Genomic DNA, 23,540 nt, shown 5'->3' on the forward strand with positions numbered 1-23,540 from the left:
GAGCTTGTATGGCATGGAAGTACCACAGGATGCACGAGCACATGAAAAGAAAACACACTGGTGTCATGGATGAAGGCGAAACATCAGCACGGTAAGCAAAAACTGTATACTCCATCATGTGAAAATAGTACAGTTTAATAAAGTGCTATTATGTAAACTGTTTGCGCACTAGATCTGTTCTGTCGTGATTGAGCAATCACCTCGCTCGCCAACATAGTGATGGATTCAATTAAAACAGTGCGAACAAACACAAAATCCTAAAAGCAGCAAATAACTGCATCAGTGCATGCAGGGTTGCACTGCAGACTTTCACAAACCACTTCTTTTATTATTGCATCACATTTGTCCATACTGTTGCTAAAAGCATAAGCCAAAATCACATACTTGTTTACCACTTATCAATAGTATACAACTTAAATAATACAAATGTGTGTTATACTCTACTATTTTAATGGAGCTGTTGTTTTTTTTTAACCAAGTATGATGATTTATGCATGCACTAAACAGAATGTAATGCTTGTAATAACACAGGATGCAACACATTCTCTTACACACGTACCTCTGTGTTCTGAATGAGGAAGTGGCGACACTGGCCACCCCAGTGCACAGACAGCACATACTCCTGTTTGCCTTGGCTCTGTCTGACCAAAAAGTCCCCATCATTCTTTAGCAACTCTTGGACTTCGACACGTGGAATGGCACCATGGTACCAACACTGCTGATTTAGTGGCTTCTCAACCTCTGGCACAGGAGACAGAGCAGGTGGTACCTGGGAGAGATCGTAAAACACACTACTCTACACAACAGGACATGAGCAGGCTACATTAGCATGATTACAATTATGTGATTTGCCAGTTCTGCTTTTGGGGTTAAAGATACACAAGATGAAGCATTTAATTCGATGCCAATTCCCCACAATCCTTCTACATTTAAATAATATGTATAATAAGATGTATAATAAGATGTAAAATGCATAAGAGAAGCCTCAGTTTGTATTTGGTATAAAAGGCTGCAGTCACAATGACAAATTCAGACTAATAGGAACATTGTAACTATTTTAGTCTATTTGATTTGGCTATCAAATTTCAGTGCCTGAATAAAGTTCCATCCAAATTTAGACTTAGACATTCATCGGACTCCTTTATTTAATAACACAAAACATGCCTTTTACCTTTTACAAGAATGCTTATAATGCTTATATATTTTAATAAATGTTATTTTTAAGAATGCCATTTTGTTATCTTATTTCTTTTTCTACTTGTGTTATTTCACTTGATTTTTTTTACATGATCGTAGTCATTCTGGGGTTTTTTTTTTTTTTTACTATTATTTGTAGTTACTATTATTAGTTTGTGGCCCAGGATTATTTTTATGAAATGAGAGGCAAACTTAGAAAAGGCTTACTCACTGTGTACTTAGGTTTGAACAGGCTGCTCAGGTGGTTGATGATGCCGTCCATGCTGGGGACCTTGAAGTCTTTGTCACGCTCCTTAGAAAAAGAAAAATAGGACATGCTGTAGGACGTGTATTTGAGATAATGGGAAAACTTTAAAAGTTCAGTAGGTACAAAATGGCCAGCCAAAAAACGTTAAAGGATGCTGAAAAGAGTCCACAATGTTTATCTCACTGTAAAATCAATAATGCTTATCATTTACACTAAGTTAAAAAAAGCCAATGAGAACTAAACTAATAATGGAGGGAATAGAGAACAACAACAGAGTGCAAAGAATCTGTAAGTCACAGTCCTGAGAAAATACAGCAAACAGAATAATATTATAATTAGTAGATTTATCTGAGAATTCAGCATTTCCATTTGTGTTGGAAAACAGAGACAAAAAAAGCCGAGTGCAGTCTAGTGGCAAACCTTTTAGCTAATACAAATGTAAGAACTAGGTCATTTATTTAAGCTTTTTATGTCACTCACAGCTGAAACACAGTACAACTATAAAGTTTATGTTTAACTTGTCAGAGTCATGTAAATGCACACTGAAAAATGCCAGATCTTTAGCAACTAAATACTCTTACCATGATTGGTTAATGGAATTAAATCTACATGACAAAGTTTTCTGAAGAGCGTTCAAGCAAACCCAATAGGTATTTAGCCTGTTAAAATGACCAAGTTTAATCCAAGCTGTAATACAATGAATTAAATTAATTAATATTTTAGTAATTTAGGTTGACTTCCAGTGACTGGATGGACTGCAGGAAGATCCATTGTCAGCTGCTAATGCAAGATTCATAAACCTTATCTGCTCAGCTCAATGCCTGTATTAAACCTAGTTTTAAGGCAGTTTTATATCACTTTATGCCAAATGCATGGAAATGAATGCTGAATGCTACTAGAAGTATTTGAAGACTGGCCCCTACAATCAGTGGGTGGTCAAAATAATTACATAATGCTGGACATTAAAAACAGTGAACGAACAGTGCAGTCATTATGTCATGAGTTTGTTTACTGTTACAAAATCTTTTTTTAATGACTGTGTCTTTGTTGAAATAGCAGCCTTAGCTAGAAATTTGTGGAATGGTATTTGAATAATGGGTCTTGTCATAATGCTTGAAACTGAACTAATGAAAACAATACCAATTCATATAATTGTACACCCACTGTTTCAATGTTATTCATCCATAAAAATTTTGATTACTACTCAACACTGAAACTGTCAAATGCTTTTCAGAGGGCCTAGTGTTTCTCCATGCTGTCTAAAGACAACTGACTCACAGAGGTACAGGAGCTGAGAGAAATCCGATCATCATCCAGTCCCAGTGTAGGTGGCTCTTTATTGCCGAGGCTCTCTAGTTTATCAGCCAGCAACCTGCGCTGGGCCTCAAGCCGGGCACGCGCCACCATCGACATCACCACCTGCTGTCTGCTGTCCTCCAGAGCATTGCGTTTGCTGAACTGGTAAACCCTGGTTAACAAGATAGCACAACATTAGCGGTTGTTATTCTGCAATAGCATGACTACCGGAAAGCCAATTTTGGAGTCTTTGCACAAGACAATCAACTTTTAGCTGTTATGTGTGGATCAGGTTCCCAAGGTAGCCTCTCAACTCCACAACAACCCTGACCAGGCTAATGAAGATGAATGAAAAGCATAGATGCTAAACAATGGTTAGTCATCAATCTGTTCTGAGAACCTAATGATTTTTATAAATTGTGGATCACTTGGTGAGTAGTTCAGCCCATCGAATAGACTAATGGACAGCACTGGTGTTAATTTTAAAATTTTATAACTATTCTAATTACAAAAAATTATAATCATTTTTTTAACACACAATAATCTAGATTTTTTTTTTTTTTACACAAACAAAGAATTCACTGCACTTTTCTAGTTACTGACTTGATTGCAGTTAACCAAATGTACTACCTTTTAACTTTGTTAGTTAGTTATTTGACTGTAGAAGTATGTCAGACAGGTGGTCTCACTACACATTCTATAGCTTATCTAGATCTGTAATATGTGTATCTATGCTTTAATACATGCTATATTTCCTCTGCTGCAACATATGTTTGATGGTAATCTTTAAGGCTGTAAGAGTTTCACAGTTGCTCTCAGGCCACCCAGTGATTAGACACAACATTAACTAATTACCTAAGCAGAAAGAGTGCTGAACAGCCAAAAGAGCAAAGCACTTGAGTCTATACATCTAATACTTATGAAAACCCTTTTTGAATAACCGCAACCCTTTTAAAACACAACAAATTCCTCTGCCGTTCAGCTCATGTATTATTTTCATGTAAATGAGACACGTCACGGCTAATCAATTAAACTTCACCTTTGGCCAGCCTTGTCCAAGCTCTCTTCTGCCTCAAGATCCATCTCCAGTTGGTTAACAGTGGCCTGCTGTGTTCCCAGAGTCGCTGCTATGTTAAGAAGCTCCTCCTCAATAGCTGTTAATCTAAAACAGCAAGAGACAACAGCATGAAACAGTCACTGCACAGAGAGGATAGAACTTTGCATTTCTTTATTACATGATTCTAGGCACATAATTATTAAAATTGTTCCTTTTCTAAATGCAGCCATGGACAAACAGTAAAGTATAAATCAATAGTAAAAAGAAAATATTTAAGAAACAGTACCAATTGAACTAAGTGCACTAAAATGATAAACGCAATAAATGCGTAAAAAATGGACATATCAAATTGAGACGAATTATGAACTCAAGTTATGTATCTGAGTTTGAGGAACTGGATCTGTCAGAGCCATAATTCCCCGACCATGCTGACAGTGCTAATGAACTCTGGGTTTTTTCCAGTGCTTTCCAATGTTTGCAAAGTCATGGGAATCGGGTTCCTGTATAGAAAACTTTCCAGTTTAGACCATGCCCACTTTGACATTAAATCTCAATACAAACATGGATCTGGACATTTAAAATTGTAACCTCATACAAACACACAGACCGTGTGAACTGTTTAACGTAACTAATCTGTGTACCTGTGTGTACTGTTCTCTAATGTGCATTATAGACACTGATATTAACTTGTGTGTAATGAAGCCTGATGAGCACTGCTGTGCAATGCATTAATGCATTAATGACTGATGCACACAAAAATATATTATAGATATAATACAGTGCGAGTGGTGCACAGTATGTATACTATTATTTGCAGTGCACGCAAAGTACACAATTGTGTATAATACAATTGTAAAATAATATATAATTTCTAAGATGCTTAAGTAATCTCCACAATTCTGCAGTATTCAAGTAAGGCTGTATGCACCGGTGCTGTATTCCTTCCAGAGTGAGTTCATTCAATTCCAATTCCTCAGGCTTCAAACGCTCAGCATCTTCCAGCAGGCTGCTGTCAAACTCCACACACGCTGGTACTTCTGCTCTCGACCTACGCACACAAACACACATTCTAATAATTAGTTCATATTATATTCACCACACTGGTGTATTCTGTATACATGGCAGTCAAGCAATTTGTGGCCAACAACAGTTTTTCATGTTTTATTAAAAATTGTATGCCACAGCATTTGGGACTAATACATTGTTATGGTGACATTTTCTGTAAGTAGACTTTTATTGAAGAATTTTAGGATGGATATTTCTGTAGTTTATTTGTAATGCACTCTTAGCAATGGACATTGTCCCAAAGCAGCTTTATGGGGATGAATAGAATCATCTTTTTTTTTATTATTATATATTAGTGACTACAAGTTTAGGACTAGTGAGCTTGTCCCTTTTGGATTAAAATACTGCAGGAAGTAATGGTTATTGGACAATAATCTTCACAAACTAAACAAACCAACCTTTCTCTAATTATTTTTCCATAACAATGTTTCTTACCGTCATGGTTCAAACTAAATTACATAGAATAATAACAAATTAATTGTATCTTTGTGGAAGGATGTTCATAAATGGTTGACTGGCATTTTAAAGTCTATAACAGTTATGTTGCGCTTTCTCAAAAGAGTTGCTTCAGTGCCAGAGATCTGGAGACAAGTAATGAACAGAAGAATCTAATGAGCAAATCATCCAATCTGCTCAATGAGACCAGTAATGCAGAGCAGATTAAGCTCAGCAGCAGGCCATGCATGCTTCAGTGGTCTTTTTCTGGTCTTTCTTCAATGTGGCTGTCGGACTGTCTACCACCCTGAACTTAGCCATCTATCAGTCTGTATTTGTGTGAACAGAATTTCCAATAGAAATATGTTCATATAGTCAAGCATTTTTTCAGAAAGATAGATGATAACCAGTATTATACAGAACAAAATGTAGGCTAACATGTTACTGCTTTGGTGTCTTTCTGGTGTGTGTGTGTGTGTGTGTGTGTGTGTGTGTGTGTGTGTGTGTGTGTGTGTGTGTGTGTGTGTGTGTGTGTGTGTGTGTGTGTGTGTGTGTGGTTGTGTGAGTGTGAGTGTGTGTGAATGTGCACCCCAGTGACACTGTGTAAGCCGAAAAGCAACACACCCTTTAATCTCTCTTTAAATTTGTGATACCAATCCAGAACGCTATCTGGAAAAATATACTCATCAGATGTTATTGTGTCAAGTATCTGTCAAGTAGCCAAACAAAACCAGAAATTCATGTTTTGCCAAATATTTTCCACCAATAACATACTTTCATATCTTAACAATAAGAAACCAGAAGTTTGACAAAGGCTGTAGCAAAAACAATGACTTTAGTCAGTCTAAATATAACTAAAACTCTGTGTGTGCGCTTTGCTTACTAAGTAAATATTATCCCTTGATCAGGTTGTTGGATAGTTATACAAGTCTTCACTTTGTTTTCTGAAGGCAGCTGCTAAAATGTTCTTCTGAACTGCACTCTCTAAAGGCAAATTCTCCTTCTCAGCAAATAAATTCACTTCATAAAAGTCTGTAGGTTTATTTGCAGTTTTGTTACGAGTTTTCCCAAGCTGCCCCCCAGATTATCTGATAGTTGTATTGACAGAGCGATATAAGAAGAATAGAATACCCTTTACCTGTCAAGAGTCTATTTCTCTACATTTTGATGATTGTGGCTTACAGCTCATGAAACCCCAAAATTCTATATTTCAGAAAATGTGAATATTGTGAAAAAGTTCAATATTGGAGATTCTTGGTGTCCAGAAGACGATCATTGCGACCCTGCACATGGAGGGTAAGAAAAAAGTTCATTGCAAAAGAAGCTGGCTGTTCACAGAGTGCTGTATCCAAGCACATTACTGGAAAGTTGAATGGAAGGAAAAGATGTGGTAGAAAAAAGTGAAACGAAGCCCATTAAAGAATTTGGGGGAGATTCACAAAGAGTGGACTGCAGAGTGGACTAAACACAAATATCTGTAGTTTCTACTTCTTACATTTTCAAACCAGGCTCATTATTTTAGTTTTAATCTATATGGTGATACTTAAAAAGGTAGTAGTAATGGCTACTTTATCTGTAGTACTGAGTATCTGTACTTCTACTAAAAGGTAAAGGATGTGAGTACTTTTGCTATCCCTGGTTCTCACTCATCAACAGTGAAGTAGAAAAACCACAGACTAATCAATAACACTGAAAATGCTAAATGCTATTTGAATACAGACAGCTGCAGTCAAATTGAACATGGAACAAAGTTCCTTACTGGTGAAGATTTACCAAACCTGCTGAATAAACAGGGGAAGAGAGCACAACAAAGCGCTACCTGTTCTGCTGAATGAAGCTTTCATACTCTCTGTGTGGTTCGATGGCTTTGAGGGCATTGGTCATCTCATTATGTACATACACTATTTCTTCCTGGAGAAGACTGGTCAGGTCAAAATACTCCTGCAGAATCTCCTTCCTAATAGGGGAAAAAAGAAAAATGTGCTTATTAAGAATTCTCACAGACAGAGAAACCACTTCTCATTTTTGCTGGGTTTATAGGTGACAATACAATATGGACGTTGTCAGCTAATGACACAGTGAGAGAAAGAAAAATAGCAGAAGATTCAAGGGCTTGTCATGTAAAATGTGCAACTTTAATCAGTTTAAGTCCTTTTGGTACTTCTTTGTATTTCAACAGCTTGACCAAAGCAAAACTGAAAATGCGGGTAAAAACACAAGTTGTGAAATTTGTAATGTTCGTTGTGAAACTTAGTTTAGCTTACATGGCTGTTATACACAGTCGCCAGAAATTCCCATTAGACATCACGTTCAACCATAATGCACACGTTTATCCCAAGACTGGAGGTTACACATAATGTGCATTTTTCTTTTTGAACAGGGCTGCATGATGTATGAGACTGATAAAGAGCACTAGCTTTTAAACTAATCATATAAATACATATATACTACATATTATTAATATATGATAAATATTTAATATGGAAGAAAATGTTTTAGCAAACATTTGCTTACCTCAAAATGTAGGATATATATATATATATATATATATATATATATATATATATATATATATATATATATATATATATATATATATATATATTGTAGATAATATAGTAAATTAGAAAGTACTATATATAATGTAAAAATATATGAGAAATATAATATACTTTAAATAATCAAAATATATTCGAAAATATTTTAAATACAGAGGTGTGGAGAACAGTTACTATATTAATATATTTAAGTCATATATACTTAAAAATTACACATCCTTATTTTAATTCACGCCTCATATTTGCACCTTTTCATATCTGACAGCTTCAAGAAGTTGAACTTTACCAGGTGTGATATCAAGAATAAACCCTAAAAGCTACTTTCTAAAGTCCATCTGTCACTTTGAACACTTTGTATCTTCTAGCTTACATGCAGCTTCTATGTACAAATGTGGCCGAGAAAATGATCACACCAAGTAGAATATATCTGCAGCCTGGCAAGAGCGAAATGTTGCATCTTTGCTCTACAAATACCTTGCAATTAGAACCAGTACAATGGTAGAAGTAGCACACCTGCATGATGCAAATATAAATACTGGGGTTTAACTCACAGAATGAGCACCATCTCCTCCTGCAGCGTCTGCAGAGCTGTGAGCAGTGCCGGCTGGCTCCGGCCAAAGTGCTGCTGATGGTGCACCTGAGCCGCCTTCACTGCCAGAACATACTCGTTATGGTGCTCATGAAGCTTCAGTGTAGCTTTGATGTAGCGCTCCTTGGCCTTCTCACGGTCTTTGTCTGGATGTGATAAAAATGTAATGAAAAAAAAAGCACAAACCCAATGAAATGAACACATATTTGGAGAAAAAAATAAGTTCTGTCTTATATAAAAAATTCTTAGATGACAACATACAAATAAGATACAACCTGCAGCTTCTGTGAGGCCCATTCTGATGGCTACGAGGTTGTTCAAATGAATTGTGTTTTTCTTAATCATGGTAACGAAATTTCCACATTGTGTGTGTGTGTGTGTTGAACAAAAGCAGTTCCTCTGATTGTAAGTGAGGGCTGTGGGCATTTGTGTGCTATTTGCATAGCATTTGGCATTCAGAGTGGAAGTGAAGGAAGCCAATGCTGCAAAGAGAAATGAGTAACAACTATGTGCCCTACCTTTACTCGCCTCCTGATATTTCTTTTTGGCCTGGCCTGCATCCCGCACCAACTGCTTGTAATTAGACTTCAGGCGATCCAACTCAGTTTGGGTGACCTAACCTTCCACAACAGGGTGAGACGAGAAAATCAATTAGACAGAATTGCAGTGATTTCAGATACAAAGAACTAACCAAGAAGTGTAAATCCCCGTGGTTTTTACAGGCAAAACAACAGCAAAAGACTATGTTCCATTTCACATTTGAGTTTCCAAGTAAGTGATTAGTTTTACAATTGTATTCAACTCTATACCTAACATCCTGCATGGTTTCTCTTGTGCAAACTTTTTAAATGCTTAAAAATAGTTATTTATGAAATAAGAATTATCTACTAAACATGACAGGGTCTGCTGTTATAGAAAGAAATCAACAACTTGATAATAGAAATGGATAGAATTTTGTCAACAACATCATTATCATTCATTTAAAGAATACAACATCCCATATTTCATTCATTTACAGTTATGTACTGGTATTGTGGAAGAGCTGCAAAAGGAAGTTCCTGTTTTCACTTACAACATCACTATAAATCCTCAATTATAAAAACAACCAATGCAACCTGATCCTGTTACAAAGCAGTGCAAAATCCTTTATCAAAATTGAAATGTTTTTAACAGAGATTTACCTCTGACAGGCACAAACCACTGACACTAAAGACTATTTGGATTGAACATATACTATATTCTAAACAAATATAAATACAAATAGGAGATGTACTATTTTTATTTTCACAAAGGGCATCTCTTCGAGCCTAGATTCTGTGCTTGATGTGATCAAAGCTAAAATCTGAATGCAAAATAAACAGCTTTGAAAATCTCAGAACTGCCAACCCTGGCAAAACTATGCAAAGTCATTTGATATCTACATCTACCTAAAACTTCCTTTGGGCTCTTGAACACAGATTTTACATGCCCTTTACACAGCCTCCACTGAAATGTTTGAACACAGTCTAACACAGAAGTAAGCCCTTGACGTTCGGTTGATAACGGAAGCTACGAGGTAAACTGCAGCATGACTAAGTTCCTGTGCAGCAGGAACACTTCTATTAACAGTTGAAGGAGATACAATAGCAATCATTTTAAATGATCAATTCAATTCAATTTTATTCAATTTCATTTGTGTAGCAATTTTAATTGTGGGTCTTGTCCCAAAGCAGCTTGACAGAAAAAATAAATAAAAAGTGAAACTGTTAATTATTAGAATAAGTCTGACATATTTTTAAGCCATATGTATATATGTATCAATTTCTCCAAACTACACTACCCCATACTCCACCTCACCCTGCTCTAACAACACACACAAATTTGATATATATAAAAAGCACTCAAATCAGGACATCTGGACAGAAATGAAAGCTGATTTGCTTGGTTACCTTGAAACGCATCATATGTAATATATGCGTGTCTGTAAAATCTCATATCTATGACTATGATTATAACTCATATTACATCAGGTTGTTATTTGAGAAATATTTAAATATACTGACCCTTTTATAAAAAGAATATATTAATAATTGCTAGTTCTATTAGATAAAATGTATCAATTGGTTTAAACACAAATTGAACACAATGTTTACGACTACGCCCTACGACTACCAATAATCCAGTAGTGCTGACTGGCCAACTAGGGACATTTGCCAGCCATTAATCGCCAAATGCACAAAAACAATTTATGATTCCTTTCATGAGTTTCCAGAAGGAAGTCAAAGTATCAAATGCAGAAGTATGAAAGACGCACAAATGACTAATCAGAGGCGATAATAGTAACCAGAACCTGTAGAACCTTTATGCAGGTTTTGTTTAATATAACAAATAGAGGTCAGAGGTCCCCTGACAACTCAAGTAAATAAATATGATTATTTTAATGCTCCCAGCCTACATGCCCATAGATGTGGCTCTCACTCAAAATTTTTCTCACAGACAGTTGACAAAAAAAGGAAGCATGATCACAAAAGATCTTAGTCTTGCATTAAAGCGTACTACAAACAACAACCATTTTCAAGAAGACCACTGATAGTGATCTTAAGGAGGCCTAACTGTTCAGACCTGAAAACTTTGCTGTTGAAACCTGAAAACTGCGTAGATGACAGCTCTATGGACTTTTTTATGTTTGCGTAACTTTTTTGAACAACTGCCTTGTGTGTCTTCTTGTCATTTTTAGTTCATGGTCTGTCATAGTGACGGAAAAACCTTCTTCTGCATAATTTAAACCGTTTACGCTCAGAATTCAAACCATCCCAAAAACTTTAAGAGAAAACTCAAACAGCGGGAGAAACGCAGCCTGTGACCAGTCGAGACTTGATTTAACAAAGGCTCATACCACAACCTGCTGTAATTATCTGTGAACTTCTCCCTGTCATTATGAACAAGCATGTGTAAATTGTACAAACTATTTTATTCAGTCACAAAAGTATTTAAAGATATGTCAACAAGGGCAACACAGAAGCCCTAACTATAAATATTTCTTATATTATAACAATGCACAAGACAGCTTAAAGTTCTTTAAATTGTTTCTGTAGGTTTTTTCCGTCTTTAGGATTTAATATAGTTTATAATGCTAGAATCTAATGCACTCCCAAAGTTCGTCCATCTATGTAATATTTACTTTCATTGGTCAATGCATAATCTGCTTATCCAAGGCCATTTATTACACCTACACCTGTATTTCACATGCTGCTTCATAATCACTGGTGACATTGTTACAAATCATTCGTGCCAGTGACATGAGCTAAAAAAATATCAGATCAAATGTAAATCAAATCCAGGGAACAATTCATTTTGTGAAATTATCTGATATGACTGTCACTGATACAATCTGGGCTAGAAAGAAGTCTCAATTCTCCATAGAATGCTGTGTATATCTTAAAAACCATTGTTTAAAAAAACTAAACAAAAACACCTCCACCAGTCCATTGAATTGATTGACTGATTGGTCCATTGAATGAATAATGTTCACAAAGAGCAAAATCTCTAACTCTAACTTTCTGTCCACCTGTAAACCTCTGGCTAGATCCCTTTTCTGTTTCACGTAACATAGTCCACCACTACTTTTTCACTTCCATTTGTGTGGTTTTTTTTACACTTTCATTATGGAAACATAAAGAAATGCCTATCTTTAGTTCCCTTCTGGACATATTAAAATGGGCTGGACACACTGGCTGACGCACATAACCTTCAATTTTTCATTATTTATGCTGTCTGTATATCATCTGCATTCCCATGAGGAACAAAGTTTGGCATATTTGTCACCAGACCTAATCATATCTGAATGAATTACCATTAAATAAGCATGCACGTACAACTTTTATTTATCAAAATCCAGATCATTAAATTCACACAGTATCCAGAGGATTCCAGGACTTCTTATCCTTAACCAAGTGCATTTAAAGTATTCTTGTTGACAAAGAGGTTTACTATAATGATCTGCTTTAATATGTCACAATGTCTGTAGTAACAACTATTTTGTAAAGACTTATATAAAGAATTCTCAATATAAATGGAAAAACTTTTAATTGGTGTGTCAATTTCTTGGATAATGTGCTGAAGTGTGTCTTGAAATCTTTAGACGGGGTCTCCAGTGTCAGAGCCTTGTAACAGTCAGAGTTAAAGCTATACCTATGTTTTCCAATACTAGACACTGGGCTTTGAGGTTTCCTGGTGACATTACAAGCTATATTTTATTGTTTTATTTGCATCAGAAGTGAGTAAAAAGTGCAGGTATAAGAGCAATAAACCACAATTGGATGTGCCGTTCGGTATGTGAATAACAGTCAGCTTCTGGGTGGTAAAGGCCCTCCAGAAATATGGGATGGGTCACTCTGCTATGCCAATAAGTATTGCTTTTGGCTGACAGTTTAAATAAATCACAAGCACAATTTCAAAGGCTTTATGACAGCTGTTTCAACACTACCAGTGGTCAAGGGTTACATAATGGCTCTAGAGGAAATCCAGCTAAAGAAAAACTCTGATATATGTCACGTAGAGACACAGCAAAGCTTTATAAATCGCTAAAACATTCTTCAATCATAATTATCCAATATTCTCCCTTATTCTACATTTCTGTTCCTTATCCTCAATATTATCATGCATTTTTTATGTTCCATGAATTAACAAACACTTTACTTTCCAGCCCATTTGGATAAGCTCCTACTTCTCCATTCCAGTCTTGTGACCCCATGTGCTCTCCTTGCACCAAAACATCACGTCATCTGTCATCAAGCCGTTCATAGGCCAAGTCAGATGTGTTCAACAGGAAAAACAGAGGATTTGGGTTCTGCCACTGCACCGTGACGTGATGATATAGTTTTTAGACGAAAGTATTCATGCTCATCTCCCAAGTGTACCAACAGCTATATGTGTATAAAAATTGCAGCTTAATTGCACACTGCTGTCATGAGAAAAAATATATGTCCCGCCAACTCACATATAAAAAATATACACACTTACATTTAATGTAAACCAGATGAAAATATAAAGTGTGTATTTGTGGTGCTGACCCTGCATAGCTCCTGGTTGAGAAGGCTCCACTGTTCGCCATATGTCTTCTTTAGTTGCTGTTTGTCCCGTATTAGAAGTGTAAGTTTGCTATGCGGCCCCACCATCAGGTCTTCAGAGTGCTTGCGCAGGAGTCGACTCAGGTTCTCCGTCTCGCTCACCATCACATTCCACGACTGTCGGAGAGATTTGGTGAAAAGTAGGCGTGCTTTCATCATAAAGTACCAATGAAAATGCGTAAAGTCGAAGTCATTAAAATCCATTCACAATGCTTTTTAAGAAACCTGAACACATCTCTAAACTTTCTTCCCTTAGGTGTAAATGCACAAATCTTTAAATATGCATAAAGAATGGAAACTGCCATCGGATATTTAGGTCATTCAAACCCCTTCCGCTTAACTTGTAAACAGTGTGCTATTATGCTATTTTGAAAAGTCGTGAGGCCACATTTCCATTATGTAAAATTTGGACTGACTCAAGTCTAACAGGAATCATTTGTTCATCAAAAATAGGGAAGTTAATGACATTTTATCAGGAAAAGTTCCCGACTAGCACTTATGGACATGGTTTACTGAAAAGAAATGCACCACAGACTCCACACAGCAAAAGAGTAAACAAATCAGCAATATGCTTGAATATATTGGAAAATTTTCATTATGAAATGGAATTGAAATTCTAATAAGCAAAAATTATAGAGTATTTCACATATTATTTCCTTGAAATAGTCTTTTTTGGCAGATGAGTTTTAAAAAAGCAAGAACATGGTTATAGACATTAAAATGTGTTTTTTGAACATCCCAATCCACACTTTGTCCCCATTTGCTGTTATAATAAACTAGTCTCTTCTGTGTGGTGTGTGGTTCCGGAGATTTGTGTTTATTTATCCTCAAGTTAAGTCAGGTACTGATGTAAGTTGAGGAGACTTGCCTTAAAGGTTTCACTGATGTTATATGTACATGAGGGTTGCCTACATGGTGCATGCAGCATATGTTTAGGTAAGTGTCACTATGTCTGTGTGTTAATCTTAACGTGAGTGCATCTGACAAGGGCTCTGAAGGAGACCACATTACTGTTGCATTAGCATAGCTAGGAATGGATGTCAGAAAATGAGATAAATGTTTTCCCTGCCTGCTTCTCTCACTCTGATGAAATAGCTGCAACCAAACACACACAAACACACACACACACGCACACGGAAATCTCAAGTCACAAAAACACCATGAGGTGAATAATCAGAGTTGCTTTTGCAACCTTGGCTCAGAAAACAGCCCAGGGCATTGGAGGCACACTAAAGCACAGCGCTTCTTAATTGAGCAACCTTTCAATAACCTCCCAGAGACAGCATAAGTCAATCAGCTCACCCTTGTTCAGCAGAATATGAAATTTAAAATGGCATTTAGTGTAAACTGAGTCTGTGAATGGCAGCATTGGTGTAGTTTTACCCTCAGCTCATTAACCTATAATACAGAAATAATATGTTTGATTGAATGAAGTCCAGCAGGGACACATACATACCTTATTGAGCTGGCTGATGTAATCTAATCCTCCTCCAGGCTGAGCGCCCTCTAATTTCTCCACCATGGCTGCCATTTGGTGCAGCTGAGCAGAGAACTCCCGGTCGCTCTTTGCTCTCTGGGTCATCCACTTCTTCATCACCTCCATGAGCCGCAGCTCAGTGTCCTGCAGCCGCAGCAGAGCGGCATGACCCTGATTGCACCACAGTTCCTCCGCAAAACCCATCGTCCCAATGCACGACAACAACCTAAAGGAAAAAAAGTGGCCTTTAAATGACAGCCCTGAAGATGTGAACACTGTGTCAATGAAGACAAAGTTTCAAAAGGTAATATTTTGGCTATATAGTGTAGCTTATTAGCTGTTAATTAGCCATCCAGCTATAAAGACTGGCAAAGGAAGTTACCAAGTTGCAAATTATCTTAAGGTTTCGCCTTCGGTTTTTGTGCAACTACAGCAATATTTGAAAAGTTCATGGTAACTTACTTCAGTTTCATAACTTTCTTTTTACTTTTCTGAAATAAAGCTATAAAATACAGGAAGTAAAGTTCGACTTGGTTTAAGCTTGTGTTATTGTCTCAGTGGAGTTTCTGTGCGTGATCTGCTCATGTCTGAGGTTTCCTCTGGGTTATCCAGTTTCCTCTCAGCTCTGAATAGCATGTTATGTAGTCTGGCTATTCAAAATTTCTTAAGTTTGTGTAGGGTCAGTGAAATGGTCGAGAGCCCCTTTTAGAGTGTATTCCCACTGCACACCCTGTGTAAACCATAAACCTGACCAGTATAAGGCAGAGAAATAAACAACAGTACAAAAGGATTATGAAAGACATCATAAATGGAAGCACTTATAATGATATCACTAGTCAGATGAAAGATTGTCAGTTTTGAGATTTTACTCTAGATTTTATTCCCTTTAGGGAAGTTTTAGACAAAAAATGTATGATGCAAATAAGAATAACTTAATTTATTACTGCATGATGCCTATAATTTATTCACCATTGCTTTGCTTACATGTCACACACATTGCAATACAGAGATAGATGTTTACTAGTGGTGATTTGATTGTTTTTCCCACAAAAAAAGAAACCTGACAGGTTGTGGAGTTTTGTGCTCATTCTCCAAGGGCATTAGTAAAGTCAGCTACTGAATGTAGAATGAGGAGGCCTGGAGTGCAGTCGGTGTTCCAATAGATCCCAAAGATGTTCACTATGGTTGAGGTCAGAGCTCTATAGCAGGTTATCCAAAGACATCCTATACAATTGTTTCCCACTTTGTGGAAACATTTTGGGGAGGAACCAAATATGGCTGTAAAAGTAGGTGTCCCAATAGACCGTTGTGTGGTTACTGCTCGGTTGGAATGAAAACCTACAACCATACCTGCTTTTTTTATTTGATGATACAATTGAAGACCCCTGGTGTAAAGGATTAGATTAGACATTTAGGATTACGGGGTGAAACAAAATACACAGTACAACCCACTATAATATTAATTGCATATTAATTACAATGCCAGAAGTGTGTAAGTATTCAACACCTTTAATGGTTTCATATTTTGTAGCATGCATGATGGTGATAGAATCATGTTCATAGGTCGCTTCTTGGTTGCTTGTCTGATTAATATCATTGTTTCTATGCTTTGGTTTTCATAACTCTGCTTTTTCTTGTTGTATCCTCTAGCAAACCCTAGGCCTTTAAAGAATTAATGTATCTACACACAATCCGAAACAAATCCAGGTCTTTATGTCACGTGGAATAGTTGCACCAGAAATAGGAAATTCTTATTACAATGTGTGTGAATAACTTGGGAAATCATTCCCAGATCAAAACTAAATTTGGAGAAGATCATGGCGAAAGAGTACAGCAAGCCACTGTATTACAATATCTACAGTATCACATAAAACAATGTATATTTGTTTGGTTACAGTATTAGTTACAATGTTAGGAGAGTATATGCATTTCTCATCCAGCTGTTAGTGGAGTCTCAGAATAATGCAAGAATACAGTTTCCTCCATGAAGTGTTTGTTCTTTGTCTGTTGGTGTGACGTCACAACCATGTCATATATTTCTCTTCTCATCCCAGAAGCCTGGTGTACTTCAAGAACTAAATGTATGCCCATAAATACTATTAATCTCTTACAAAACAGCCCCGATGTCTGGCAACAGGATGCGAATAAAGTTGCACATCCGTGGGCAGCTTCAGTCACCTGCAGTAGTTTTTTTTATTCACGTTTTTAGCCCTTTTCTGGAGGACGTCATAAAATATGGACTGGGAATAAACCACAATCTGATCTAACATACCATAATTGCTTGTACTACGTCACCATTTCTACAGCATTTAAAGTTCATCCGAGTCTCACCTTCTCCGGTGTCTTGTCTTAGAACGTCTGAAGGGCGTGGAGATCCATTAGATCACGGCGGCGTGGACGAAAAAAAAAGAAAACAGCCTAATGATAAAAACAAACAAAAACAGGACTCGTATTGTGCAGTGTAGTTGAAAGCAGCGAGACTCACACACACACACACACGAGCCGCCGCGCGCTCAGCCTGATTTGAAGCTGTACCGTACAGAGCCAGTGTCCTGGTCGAGTCCTGAAACCACCCCCTGTTGGACAGAGAGCGCGTTACGTAGGGCGGAGCCGCCTATTGTTTCACATTCAAGCAAGAACATGGAGCTAGGGAGCAGGGAACTGATTGGGATGCGGCCCAGCAGACCGCGGAAGTTCTCCCCTGAGCGCAGCAGTAGCAGCCGCTGATCAGTAGATAACATTTACTAGTAATGCATGAAGCAATGTGGTCACTTCTCCATCATTCATCGTTGTAACGGTGCTTGTTTAATAAATATATTGTTATTATTAAAAGGTAACGTCTACGACTGGATCGGATGTGATCTGGTAGCTTTGTCTATGGGCGTTTACCAAGGCTTTGTCTCTTGACGTGTCCTGCTAACACCATCGGACATGAACGGGGCCACAAAAATGATCACCTAGTCTAAGAGGTTATATCTTTTGGCCTGTACATCTTTTGTTTAAGATCTGTTTTAAGGATCGTCTGTGATCCTTAAAATCCAACCGGATTCAAAAGATGTCTTTAAGATCTTGTGTTTTGGTCACAATTACGATAGTGTTAAAAGACAAAAACACAATAATAATAGTCTGATGATGATGATGATGATGATGATAATAATACCAGCTCATAACTACTACATCCACATGTACTTTTTGAATGATCCGATCCATCCATTTGCCCTCTATAGCATCTCTGTATAATTATATTTCTATATATGTAAATAACTAAATTCATAGAAGATGCAAGATTATCATCTATAAATCTATGTATCGACTGTATATACACTATGTATCGATGTGTATAAGTTTTGTACAGGGAAGTAGTAGTGGTGGGGGGGGGGGGGTGTATGTACAAATCTTACATCCATCTATCACTTGTGTCATAATTTTTACTATTGTCCTTTGACTCGTCCTGTACTATTTTGGAGGTTATTCGAGTAAATGCACTTAAAATTTCCTGCTTAGATGTGATTTGGTTTTCTTACACTCCAGTCCTTTTTTTTTTTTTAAGTCACAATTATATTTTTGCTTTTTTGTTTCGCTTGTGTTAGGTTTCATGTTTGCTAGTTCGCTTTACAGATCGCAGAATTGTTGCAAACTGGCAGTCATATGACGTATTTTTTAGAGGTCTGTCTCAGGACTGTAAAATGATGTAACATCTTGTCACTTCAGAATGATCAAGAATGTCAATATTTCATGTCAGGGGTTCCTGTAAGAGGAATTAATCTCTTTCTCTATTAATCTGATGTGTCAGATGACTCATGGTGATGACCCTGTAGCTCTCAGAAGATGTGGCAAATGTACACACATCCCTCACTCAAGTAGAAGTACAGATACTCATGTTTTAAAAGACTGGTAAAAGTTGAAGTACCGACTACTCTTTCACTCGAGTTAAAGTAAAGAATTTTGGGTTCAGACATGTACTTACATAAACGTAACCATTACTGGTACTTGTTTTAATGTCCCATTAGTGACTGGACCTCACATCATAATATATTACTACAAAATAATTTTAAATTTTGTTATTTAATGAATGTATCCAGGCTGAACATCCACCATTTAGAACACAAGCAGAGAAAAGTTGATGATCAGGTGATCAGTAATGTCTCTGTTCTCAGTCATGTTGCCGACTCCATCTGTCTCATCCATGTTAGCCATATTTCTTGTTGCCTTCTGTCTTGCTGCTTGTTAGCTTCATTTGCTAGCTTCATCTGTGGTGCATCGTTACTTCTCATCTTTGGTTCTCAGTCCAAACTGTGTTGTCCCAGTAGTGATTTTGGATTTAGAACAAACATTTTTGGCCGTTGTGTAAATTAGTGGAGCACTTCACTCTGCTTTCCCGATTTAGAGGAAAATAAGTCATCGTAAAGAATAAAAAAAATCTCAAACCATTTCATAGGATCCAATTACAGTGGTATGAAACTGGTATGGCCACTTCCTGATTAATTTTTTTGCATGTTTGTCACACTTCAGGGTTTCATTTAATTCATTTATATATTGGTCAAACATAACACAAGTTAACACAACATGCAGTTTTTAAATTAAGGTTTTTAATATTGAGGGAGAACAAAATCCAAAACTACATGGTCCTGTGTGAAAAAGTGTTAAATCTGTGGTTTATCACACAGTTCAATTTCTCTGTTCGCAATTAGGAAATCTCTTAAATAGGACCTGCCTGACAAAGTGAAGTAGACCAAAAAGATCTTTAAAAGCTAGACATCTTGCCAAGAGCCAAAGAAATTCAGAAACAAATGAGACAGAAAGTAATTTAGATCTATCAGTCTGGAAAAGGTTATAAAGCCATTTCTAGCTTCAGGACTCCAGCCAACCACAGTGAGAGCCATTATTCACAAATGGCAAAACCATGGAACAGTGGAAAACTTTCCCAGGAGTGGCCGGCTGACCAAAATTACCCCAAGAGCACAGTGACGACTCATCCAAGAGGTCACAAAAGACCCCACAACAGCATTCAAAGAACTGCAGGCCTCACTTGCCTTGGTTAAGGTCAGTGTTTATGATACACAGCGCTGTAACAGATTAATTGCAAGTTATCGCAAACGCTTCATTGCAGTTGTTGCTTCTATGGGTGTCCCAACCAGTTATTAGGTTAATGTAGTTTTTGGATTTAGGTTTCCCTCAATAATAAAAACCTTCATTTAGAAACTGCATGTTGTATTCACTTGTGTTATCTTTTACTAATATTTTAATTAGTTTGATGATCTGAAACATAGGACATGGGACACCACTTGGTGGTGTGAAAACCCTGGTCTTAATGATTACAGACCTGTTGCTCTCATGTCTGTGATCATGAAGTCATTTGAAACACTGGTCCTGGCCTACCTGAAGGACATCACTGGACCCTGAATCCTCTTCATTTTGCCTTCAGAGCAAACAGGTCTGCGGATGATGCCGTCAACATGGGACTGCATTATATACTGCAACATCTTGATAGACCTGGGACCTACGCAAGGATCTTGTTTGTAGACTTCAGTTCGGCCTTTAATACCATCATGCCTGACCCTCTCAGCCAAACTGACCCAGATTGTCTGTCTGTGGATCACCAGCTTCCTGACAGACAGGCAGCAGACAAAGAGGCTGGGCAAACTCACATCCAGGTCTCTCACTATCAGCACTGGTGCTCCCCAGGGTTGCGTTCTCTCCCCAGTGCTCTTCTCACTGTACACAAATGAGTGCACCTCTAAAAACCCCTCTTTCAAGCTCCTGAAGTTTGTGGATGATACTACAGTCATCGGCCTCATCCAGGATGGAGACGAGTCTTCTTACAGACAAAAGGTTAAAGAGCTGGCTGTCTGGTGCAAACACCTCAACCTGGAGCTCAACACGCTCAAAGCAGTGGAGCACTCCCCCCATTAACCTTTATGAACAGCACTGTAACAACAGTGGAGTCATTCATGTTTCTGGGTACCACTATCTCTCAGGACCTAGTGGGACAATAACATTGACTCCATTGCTAAAAAAAGTCCAGCAGAGGTTGTACTTCCTTTGCCAACTGACGAAATTCAACCTGGCACAGGAGCTGCTGAAACAATTCAACTCGGCCATCATTGAGTTTGTCTGGTGTAGATGTATAACTGTCTGGTTTGGTTCAGCTACTAATTCAGACATCAGGAGGCTACAGTGGATGGTCAGGCCTGCTGAGAGGATTATTGTTGCCCCACTGCCCAATCTCCACGATCTTTACTCATCCAGGGTGGGGAAAAGGGCTAAGAAAATCACTTTGGACCCCACACACGCAGCCCACTCTCTCTTCGAACTGTTGCCTTCTGGTCGGCGCTACAGAGGTCCATCCACCAGAACAGCCAGGCACAAAAACAGTTTTTTCCCGCAGACTATACTCAGCATAAACAATTAAAATATTAATAACTACACATTGTCCATCGTAACTGTCACATTTGTACTTAGAATCCAAATGGTCAATTTGTAAACTGCAAACTTGTGTTTAAAAAAAAAAAAAAAAACAAAAACATCTGTACATTCATTTAACAACTTTTTTTACTCTGTATATATTGCCTTATTTAACTGTCTGGTTTACTATTCTTTAACACTATGTCTGTACTTCTCCTGCACTGGAAGCTTCTGACGCCAAGTCAAATTCCTTGTGTGTGTAAGCATACTTAGTAATAAAGCTATTTCTGAATCTGAAATTTCTGCACCACTAAAAAAAGAACCTCGGTCAAGCTCCTGAAGTTTGCAGATGACACTGCAGACAAGGGGCTAAGAAAATCAACACTTTTTAACTCCTCTTTTAACCCCACACGCCCAGCGCACTCTCTCTTCGAATGGCACATTTGTAAACTGCACACTTTTAAATATGATCTGTACATTAATTTAAAAAAACTTTCTACTTCTGTAGAAAGTGCATTATTTAATTGTCTGTTTCACTTATATTTTGTTATATTATGTCTGTACTTTCTTCTGCACTGGAAGCTCCTGTCACCAAGTCAAATTACTTGTGTGTGTAAACATACTTGGTAATAAAACTATTTCTGATTCTGATTTCTGATTATACTTGATGTTTCCATGACATATTTCATCACAGGATTGCCAATTATTCAATTCAATCAGGTCCAGCTGCATTTATAATAAACATAACAATGAAACATTTGATCATTTTCTGACTGTGACCTACAAAAGGGACCGAATCCAGAATAGCCAATGAACATAAACAAACACAAGAGTTAGATTAAGTGCTGGAAAGCTTCTGCAGAGTTTATACTAGAGCTAAACAATAGAACAATTTAATATCAAGATGGTGGTAAGTTTTGTACAATTCACTTTTCTGAGATTTCCTGATTTTTTTTTTTTTTAAATAGCAGTAATGGTACACATTAAACCTATGGTGTATGTAAATTAACTTTGGAAACTTTTTCCAATTAAAAAGATAATTTTTACGTATTGTATGATGCCACTAAATCTGTTTCTGTAAAATTTCTAAATCAGTTAAATTTAATTGATTGCAATTGCAACGCATTGATCCATATTGACCGAAGGTAGATTATTTAAAGACAAACTAAATTTTTTTTTTTTTTTAATTGTCAGTGTGTTACAGCAAAAAACAACAACAAAAAAAAAGCGTTTGGCCTACAGCAAACCAAATGTTAGTTTTCTTTTGTCTTTTTGACTGCTAGTGTAATGTTATCGAAAGACAATGGCAGACATTTGCTATTCTTATGTTGGATATCTCAGACCAGAACAACACAATTAAAAAAAAAAAAAGAAAAAAAAAAAAAAAAAAAAAAAAAACTATAAAGAGGGTTTCAAACTTCTGCAGCACATTTGGAAGGCTTTGTAAAGCTCGATGTGCTCGTGTAAAATGTGGTTAGGGTTTCACACACCATATATGGTGGATTTGTTACATCTTCTAGGTATTAATAGACTGCTACGTATCAAGCATGAACTAACTGCACTAAGATGCACACTGTGAAAAAACAGGTCAAGTAGTTATGCAGCCAGCATCGTGTTTTACAAAAACACCACAATAGTTCAACACAACATTCAACAGGGTGCAAATTTCTGTATAAGCACAAAAGTAATGGATATATATATCTTTTTTTTTTTTTTTGTCATTTGGCTGCTGACTCTTGCTAAGTGAATTAAAAAGAATTTCAATATTTGAGATATATATATATATATATACACAGTATAATAATATACATATAGCACAATCAATATTGTACCTCTCTTCAGCCCTTCGACAAACAACTTGCCTCCTGCTACAGCCAAATATTTCAATTTCAATTTATTGACTCCTCAGTCCAGAGAACCTGCTGCCATTTTTCAGCAACAATATTTTTTGGCAGAGCAATTCTTCCATAAAGACAATTTCTGTTTAAACTTCTACAGACAGTAGATGGAGGTACCTGGGTCCCACTGGTTTCCTCCAGTTTTTGCTGATGGTACTGCTGGACATCTAATGACAAAAGGTGAATGAGCTTTGCGTCTTTCATCTGT

At 37.1% G+C, this 23,540-nt stretch overlaps 1 protein-coding gene across 4 annotated transcripts in view; it reads right to left on the reverse strand.

The window, feature by feature from the left end:
* fes (FES proto-oncogene, tyrosine kinase) overlaps positions 1-17,908 on the reverse strand; it is a 29,848-nt gene extending 11,940 nt beyond the window's left edge. The window contains exons 1-11 of one of the 4 annotated variants that reach the window (XM_083559117.1): positions 17,361-17,908; positions 15,009-15,255; positions 13,496-13,669; positions 8,963-9,059; positions 8,407-8,590; positions 7,117-7,254; positions 4,726-4,845; positions 3,780-3,902; positions 2,723-2,912; positions 1,409-1,489; positions 560-796 (exon numbers count right to left, since the gene is read on the reverse strand). In XM_083559117.1, the coding sequence (XP_083415243.1) occupies positions 560-796; positions 1,409-1,489; positions 2,723-2,912; positions 3,780-3,902; positions 4,726-4,845; positions 7,117-7,254; positions 8,407-8,590; positions 8,963-9,059; positions 13,496-13,669; positions 15,009-15,233 (1,569 nt within the window). In that variant the 5' untranslated portion in view covers positions 15,234-15,255; positions 17,361-17,908. Of the gene's footprint in view, positions 1-559; positions 797-1,408; positions 1,490-2,722; positions 2,913-3,779; positions 3,903-4,725; positions 4,846-7,116; positions 7,255-8,406; positions 8,591-8,719; positions 8,821-8,962; positions 9,060-13,495; positions 13,670-15,008; positions 15,256-17,360 lie in introns of those variants that run through there. The other 3 variants (XM_083559118.1, XM_083559120.1, XM_083559119.1) reach the window with 3 other exon arrangements.
* Positions 17,909-23,540: the final 5,632 nt, after the last annotated feature.

The sequence above is a fragment of the Silurus aristotelis genome (genome assembly GCF_946808225.1).
Source record: "Silurus aristotelis genome assembly, chromosome: 13".
Taxonomy (NCBI): Eukaryota; Metazoa; Chordata; class Actinopteri; order Siluriformes; family Siluridae; genus Silurus; species Silurus aristotelis.